We start from the raw sequence: 8,630 nt of genomic DNA, 5'->3' as shown, positions 1-8,630 counted from the left end.
AGCATAACTTCTATTTTTATGACTGGATTCCACGATTCTCCATCTTGCAAAAATGACAGGGCCCTACCCTTCCTAAAACCTTGTGTTTTCATCAAATGAAGCGTAAATATGTCTCAGTGTGTCATTTCATCACCTGTGTGATTTCAGGCGAGACCTGCAGCGACGGCAGATACTCCTGAAGAAACTGAATACACTCCGGCCCCTGTGCAAACACCAGACATCGAGCATTAAATACTCAATAACTATAGCTATTGTTATTACTCAGCGTTGTGTATTTCCTAAAAAAAGACTCACTCTTTTGAGATGAATCATTTGCAGAGTCAGTGTGCACTCCGACAGCGTCTGCAACAGAAGAGCAAATCATTACAAATCACCATTTATATTTAATACTAGCGGTTTATAAAAGCCTCGTCTTACTTACCAGAACCGTCTGGGCATCTGAAAGGTCAAAGGTTGGTTTAAGAGGGGCCATGAAGCATGCTGGGACGATATGCTTGTAAATGAAATCTGGAAATCCCACCAAACCGTCTTTTCCACCTGAGAAAGAGAACATGTTAAAAGCATTATTTATATATACTATTAGTTATGTTGATATTTAGAATTAGAATTTTTATATTTACAGTTTTCATTTAAGTTTATTTTTTATTATTAATTAAGTCTAATTTATTTTAGTTTTAAATTAAATTTATTTTTAGATAAATAAAATGTAATCTAAAACTTAAATTAAAATAAACTAAACGTTACCAATTAGTAATTTTACTGCTTCAACTTAATTTCTTTCAGTACGTTTCAAACTTTTTAGTTTATCCATTTAATATTTATATTTGAATTCAGCTTCATATCAATCAACAAAAATATTTTTAATCATTTCAGCTCCATATCAATTAACAAAATATTTTTAATCGTTTTAGTTCATAAACCTGGTTAAAAGTCAAGATACTGCCTGAACCCATTTATTTGTTTTTAATTATATTTTTATTATTATTTCAAATCATCTTTAATTTATATATTTTTAGTTATGTTAATTTTATTTCTATAATTTATTTAAAGTTTTTATTTATTTCAAATTTCATTGCTTCAACAAACTTATATCAGTTTATTGCCAAGGCAACATTTTCAATTTGTTTAGTTTAAAATTTTCAACTAATATTTATATTTAATTTAATTTCAGCTTTATTTCAATTAACAAATGTTTTTCACAGTTTTAGTTCACAATAATAACCCTGGCCTAAAGAACATCATGTGTTCAGGTGCACATGAATCTGCTGTGCTTAAAGGAGTAGTTCACTTTCAAATAATGTCCTGATAATTTACTCACACACACGTCATCCAAGATGTTTATGTCTTTCTTTCTTCAGTCGAAAGGAAATGAAGGTTTTTGAGGAAAACACTCCAGGATTTTCTCCATATAGTGACTTCAATGGAGTCCAACGGGTCGAACGTTTACAAGTTTGGAGTAGGAGGACCGTTCAAAGTTATTGTAGGTTGAATCGTCAGTTTATAGTTTAAAATGGTCCTTACGTGTGCATATCCTAGATGTTTAACGATGACACGCGTGACCTTTCCAACGTGATGACGTAACGCGTGGCGCATCTCATCAGAGATGGTACAAGATGGGTATTTGTGGTTAAAAAGTATATAAATGTGTATTTTGTTATAAATGTGCGCTGGTTTGTCTAGATCAGACTCACATTCCTCGGCCGGAACTTTGAAGCTGCACTGAAACTCACATTTGGACCTTCGACCCGTTGGACTCCATTGAAGTCACTATACAGGTGAAACTCGAAAAATTAGAATATCGTGCAAAAGTTATAATTATCATAGTTATGATGATTATGGCTAACAGCTTATGAAAACCCCAAATTCAAAATCTCAGAAAATTTGAATATTACATGAAATCAATTAAAAAAAAAGAATTTTAAATACAGAAAATGTCAGCCCTCTGAAAAGTATAATCATGCATATGTATATAGTTATATATACTAAATATATTAGTTTCACCTTTTAATTTGAATTACTGAAATACATGAACTTTTGCACGATATTCTAATTTTTCGAGTTTCACCTGTGTGGAGAAAATCCTGGAGCGTTTTCCTCAAAAACGCTAATTTCTTTTCGACTGAAGAAAGAAAGACATGGACATCTTGGATGACGAGTGTGTGAGTAAATTATCTGGAAATTTGTATTTGAAGGTGAACGACTCCTTTAAAGCCTCAGTGTTTCCGTACCCCAGAGTTCCACCAGTCTGGACAGAATAATGAAGCATGTTTTCTGGGCCACAGGGTCTGGGAAGTCCACGGCTCCCTGGATGATGGTGAACAGCACACGCTCGATATTCTCAGCTCCTGTCGAACACACAGTGTTTCAGTCATTCATGTTTTCAGGCACACAGGTTTGTTTCGTGTGTTTTCTGAAGAGGAGTGTGTTTCCTGTACAACGCCGTAACTCGCTGCTTCACTATCATAGTACGATGCATCCTTGAAGAAATCAACTAGCTAGTCACGACTGTTTCCCGAAACCATATTGTCGCAAATTGGTCGTTCAACCACGTTGGTTGATGATGTCACGCAGGTGATGGAGTAATAACTACTTTTAATGAATCTGTTTGAGATCTAATTACTGCTAGATGTTTTGCTATATATTACAGACATGTCATCTAAAGACTCAAATTTTTCTCAGTTATTTGCTTTATTTCCAGATTCAATCACAAGCTGTGTCCCAAATGACGCACTATACACTTTTACACTATGTACTCAACCGTGTAGTGTATGCACTTTAAACGTTTATTTTGTCTTTCAACATTGGAGTCTGATGCTCCTCCGCTACGTTATTAAAGCTTTGCTAGTTAAGTGCATGAAGTGTCCAACGTTCGTTTTTTGCGGTTAAATAAGTGCATCATCCGGGCACTTAAAGTGCACTCTTTCTTTTTACAAATTTCAGTGTGAACGCACTGTAGCGCGGCCACATAAAGGGGATATTTATACTTATTAAACTAATTAAAGAGTTATACATGTCAGCCATTCTTATATTAAATAATCCCTGGTGTTTTGTTGCCCCTGTCGAGTGTTGGTTTTACTGTTTTCTCAATCCCAGTGACGTCATACGTCAGCTGATCAACTTCACTTCCGATAAAGGGAGCCGGCTCACCGGCATTCAGGAGGAAAAGCGTTACGATTGCTCTTTTGGATTAACGATCGATCGTAAACGGTCATTGACTGTGACTGTTTGACTCCATGAGGATATACACACTTGGAGATCGCTTCACAGGACAGCGCTGTTCCTCATCGTGTGCCCGGACTTTAAACAGCTTACCGGTGAGGCCGATTCAGTACACAACATTGGACTGGAACAATCCCTTACATACATTTTTGTCTACATTGATTTTCGGTGTGTTCTATTTAATACACTTTGGGTTGTCATTTAATCTTGCTTGTTGTTTTGTTTACATTGTGAGCACAAATATTCATTCTCGACCCTCTATAAATGCGTTTGATAGAATTGGTGTATCCTGCCTTGATTAGGCAGAGTGTTACAGCACTACTCGCACTATTTATACAACACAATGACGTAGAATAGTGCAGAAGTACGTGACTTGGGACGCACTTTAAAGGCTCGTTCTTACGCACTAGAGCACGTTCGCACATGCGCTCTCTTGACAAACTAAAAGACGTAAATGACATTTGTATTAGGGGTGTAACGATTCGTTTTAATAACGATTCGATTCGTATCACGATTCGTGGTGGTCGATACGATTCAAGGACGATATGGGTTCATTTAGAACGATACGATCCGAAATGATTCAGTGACTTGAAATGATTCAGTGACTTTTTAGCCAAATATGGTTGGGTGGTTGGACGGGTCGCGGGAATTTGAGTTGTTTCATGAGAATTAAATTTTTTTTCATTAGTTGTTGCGTTAAATCTTACCCAAATACAATAGTGCTATTTTCTGATTGGCTACTGTGTACCTCGGCTAACACCAGGGGAGACGCGCTTGATTCCTGCCGGTTCCACAGTGAAAGCGGCGCCGCCAGAGAAATTTTTGGCACTGCGGCCAATTAAATATATTATAAATAGTTTTTCCACGTGAGAAATAAAATGTGTGGCGGGAGTGCGTGACGAAAGACCGAAATGCGTGACACTTGAGAGCCCTGAAGTCTGCTTAAATCCAATGCGTTATTTCCTAGTATCGATACAATCGATTGATTACCTTTTAAAACGATGTTAGATCGATATATGTCGTCCGGAAGGCCAACTTGCCGAGCACAGATCAATGTAGTTGGATAATGTATAAATCGATACAGTAGATGAATCGTTACTAAGGGTGTCACGATTTCGATTTTAAATAGAAATTAATTCACAAAAATCTAAATAAAAAATGGAATCGTCGATACTGCGACGCCCCCATGTCGCCCCCGTGATGGAAAGTTCGGATCGTTTTACTGACTCTATTGTTCAGTCTCGTTCATCAAAATTAACTAATCTTTTTTCTAGTCATTTCAGGGGCTTTAAATGTTATACTTTTAACAGGCAAAATCACCGAACACATCCAACGAAATCTTGATCATATTCTGAATTAAGAAATCATTATAATGCAGTCAAAAATAATTTACAGGGAACATTAATAATTACTTGACCTCCCGAGTCTTTTGTTCATTTGTCGCGTGACAGAGGCAATGAACGGATCGTTCATGAACGACTCATCACGGCGCGGGGAAAAATACACACGTGTTGAAAGGCTGTGATTCCTCTGACTTAGATTCTATGCCCGAGCCCAAACTTGGCCGATATTTCCCGTCACTATCCTCGGGCCGGGCTCTTGATCTAGAGACGTGCACTCCCAACGCAATAGAGTGCGGCGCGGGACTAGATTTGATGGCCGAGTGCGAGCGCGGGAGGTAATGCACTCACTCTGTGTGTGCGGGAGAATAAAACGATTCGCAGACTCCCGCAAACTAGAAATATCTATGAATAAAACATAAAAACTAATAAATTTGTATTTATCTGTTGCAGAAAAGCAACAAGAACAACTAAAACAAAATAGAAACGATTTACAGGCCAGAGTTTCTATTTATAACATGTTTGCAGCGTTGAGCGATTTAGCCAATCACAGACAAATGTGTTGATATCTTGAACGCAATGGCCAATCAGAAGCATTTAAGATAGACTCTCCTCACCGCTCAAAACAGACTTTTTGTTCAGTGCTGAATTCTGTAAGCTGGCAAATCCTCTAATTATAACAAACAAAGTGTAGGCTATATATTATGAAAGATTCATTGTGCAGTCAGCTTCATTGATAATAACAGAGATGTGTGAGATTGCGATTAACTGATGTCAGCTTTTTAGGAGCAACAGCAACCTGTGCTTAAAAAAAAAAAAGTAAAAATCGAGAATCGAATCGTGACCTTAGAATTGAAAATGTAATCGAATCGAGGATTTGGAGAATCGTGACACCCCTAATCGTTACACCCCTAATTTGTATGTATTCTAAATAAAAGATACAGATTGTACTGAATGTTAACTTGCTTGTTTGGCTCAAGATAAGGATTTATTAAGTCCACGTGTTATAAAAACAAGAAACTCTTACTTCTGTCGTTCCAAACACGCAACGCTGTTTGCGAATGTTCAAACACCGACTCGTTGAACAGCTGATAACGAATGAACTTGCGAACTAACGATGGCTTTGGGAAACACACCCCAGGACAGCAGTGGCGTCTTACCCTGACTGGCCATGACCTCGTTCATGCCACTGCTAGCGATGGTCTGAATGAAACTGAAGTAGCTTCTTCTCAACATCTGTTTCTCCAGCGCAGCCGTCTGATCGTTCTCCTCCGCTGGACGAGACAACACCTCGAATATGGCCATCACCAGAGGCATGAAGATCTCCTGGAGGAAAGGAGACACCTGGTTCTGGGAGAACAAGAGAGTCCATTACAGTTGTGTTATATTAAGGCACCCCATGTGAATAGGGTAAAAAAAAAACAAATAGATATCACCATACTTCACCAGTTGATTGATTACATTGATAATTCCACAAAAAAAATGGATTATGATCGTTTATTTGGATTATTCGTTATTACATTAGATGTCTTTGCCGAGCTCTTGTGTAAAAAATAATAATAATATAACATGATATTTCATGACTCTTGTCACTAGATGGGTTAGGATTGGTTACGGCTAACATTAGCCTGGTTAAAACCAGACCCTTCTCAGTTGTAACTGAGTTAGGGTCTGGGGAAGGTTCATTGACAGCTCATTTCCAAAGGGGCGTCACCAACGGACGTCACTCAAATGCCTCTGGGTCCAACTGGATAGACCTAAAACCAATCAGATCGATCGTCATCTTGTAAAGCCCGCCTCAACATTTGTGATTGGTGCCTCGATTTGGAAAGATTGGAAATGAGCTTGAATGGGCTCTTCGCCAGACTAACTTGCAGAGCAAATCTAAATTTGCCGGAAGTTTGTCTGGGTTTTCCCAGGCTAGGCTAACATCTCAATATGGAGCAAATCATCTGTTCCTCTGGGTCCTAAAGTCAGTTCTCTTCAGTATGCATTCAGATACACATGTAGACATTACATTTTTTTAGTACATTTTTAGGTTTTTCTGTGTACTGAAGCATTCCATTGATTTCTATGGGGGTCAAATATTTTTACTTTTTTAAATTGCAACTAAAAAACTCCGATTAATTCGTGGTTCAAGTGCGAAAAAAGTCCTAGTGTCTTGGACCCCTCTGATGAACACAATTTTTCAAATGTAAGAGTTTCAGGTCAAAATGACCAGCGAGGGAAGATTAACTTTGATTATTCGTGCAGCCCTACCTTAAACTTGGCTGTGATCTGACTGATGAGAGGAATGAACTCCTGCAGGTCTCGAGGCTCGCAGTCCTTCAGCATGTGCTGCGACGCCGCAGGGATGAAGGGCAGCACCTCTTCCTCCAGGCAGATGATCATGCGGTGGATGAAGGAGCGGACGGCGCTGCGTAACGGGCCTCGCTGGACGGGACAGCTCAGCGCCGGCAGGACCGTCTGCAGGCAGTCCAGATAAACCTCCGAGCAGCCGCACTGCTTCACCGTCTGCTTATTACTGAACGCCTTACTGGTGCGGCTGAGGAAGAACAGCAAATTACTGGAAATACTGGACAAACAAGTAAATGTCCTTGCACACTGAGTCCGAAATTTTCGCACGTTAAAAATAAATACGACCTCACGTTAAATCAAACACGCTTACACACTGCCTCCAAAACTTTCGCCCGTCTTAAAAAAAGTTCAGATCGAGTTCGAATTTCCTGCGTTTTTCACATCCGTAGCATTTTGAGAGGCGTTTGGACAATTCAGAGCCACCGAATTACGAAAAAACGAAAGCGAAAATTTCGTCCTCTGTGTGCCTTCGATTTAAGAAAAAAATTATCGATTCTCAGATTAATCGGTTTTTAAAATGTGGTCGGTTCTCAAAGGACACAAATTGATTTTTTTCATTTTATTTCCGCAAACATTGAACATAAGATTAACGTTAGTCTTATTACTAGTTTTCTCTAAACAAACAGGTGATGGGAAAAAAAAGTCAATGGAGACCAAAACCAGTTTGGTTACCCATATTCTTGAAAATATCTTCTTTTGTGTTCAATAGAAGAAAGGAATTTTAATTTTTGGGTGAATTTTCACCCAGAAGCCAGTATTAGTTTTCCTCCACTGTTCATAGGCTTGCAGTCTCCATGTTACAGCTAATGCTGTGAGATTTTATGCGCGTTTTATCTTAAACAAAATAACCTGATCCAGTTTGATCAAGGCATGCCACTGTTCTGACATATCCAATTTTCAGCATCAATTTTTCATCTTGCATCAAAATCCTGTCTATTCATTGAATGCATTTGAAATATAGAGTTGGGTTCTGTTTTAATGTACCCAAGAGTACCTCAAATAAAAAGAGTTTAATATACTTTTTTATTAATTAACCACTTGTAAACTTATGTTCACTGTTCTTTTTTATAAATATAGGATTTGTATTAAATCTATATTCATTGAGTCGAATCGAGAGCTTGCGAATCGAATGATATATCAAATACTTGTCTTGCAATGATTTTAAGTTGCTCTGTATTTGGACAAGCTTTTTTAGGTAGCGCCAACTCATATCATGAACTAAAATAGCATCTCTTATACAGTAGTCAACATTTGAAGTGGATCAAAACCCTTTCAAAGTTATACATGAATTTTGAACAATACCCGTTCTTGGCTTAGGACCACTTTGATGAACTTTTTTCATCCACTTCAAACGTTGACTACAGTATTTAGGGATGCACCGATATGAAAATTTTGTTCGACACCGATAACTCTTTATATTTGAAAGTCGATGACCGATATATTGGCCGATAAATCTAAATCCAAATTTTATAATAATTTTTGAGAGCCTCATTACATAAACAAAAGTCATGTCCAAAAGCACACAATTATAATGATGCTCTCATGATAATTTTATGTAGCCGATATCACATATTTGCGCTGCACTTTCCTTTTGGATTCCATTCATATTTCAAGCAAAAAAAAAAAATCAAGGAAAAACGTTTAAATATGTCATTTTTGTGATCAAAGATGAGTTTTAAAGAATAAATTATAGACTACTTTAATGCACTGTGG

The 8,630-nt window shown here is 37.8% G+C and overlaps 1 protein-coding gene across 1 annotated transcript in view; it reads right to left on the bottom strand.

Moving 5' to 3' along the window:
- xpot (exportin, tRNA (nuclear export receptor for tRNAs)) overlaps positions 1–8,630 on the bottom strand; it is a 33,142-nt gene that overhangs the window by 2,973 nt on the left and 21,539 nt on the right. Inside the window, exons 18-23 of the mRNA XM_077232044.1 lie at positions 6,819–7,104; positions 5,720–5,909; positions 2,229–2,345; positions 422–537; positions 295–342; positions 134–202 (exon numbers count right to left, since the gene is read on the bottom strand). Coding sequence (XP_077088159.1) covers positions 134–202; positions 295–342; positions 422–537; positions 2,229–2,345; positions 5,720–5,909; positions 6,819–7,104 — 826 coding nt within the window. The remainder of the gene's footprint in view (positions 1–133; positions 203–294; positions 343–421; positions 538–2,228; positions 2,346–5,719; positions 5,910–6,818; positions 7,105–8,630) is intronic.

This window comes from Siphateles boraxobius, unplaced genomic scaffold (genome assembly GCF_051911475.1).
Source record: "Siphateles boraxobius isolate OS27281-9 unplaced genomic scaffold, OSU_SipBor_1 162, whole genome shotgun sequence".
Classification (NCBI taxonomy): domain Eukaryota; kingdom Metazoa; phylum Chordata; class Actinopteri; order Cypriniformes; family Leuciscidae; genus Siphateles; species Siphateles boraxobius.
This window is presented reverse-complemented; position numbering and strand designations above follow the sequence as displayed.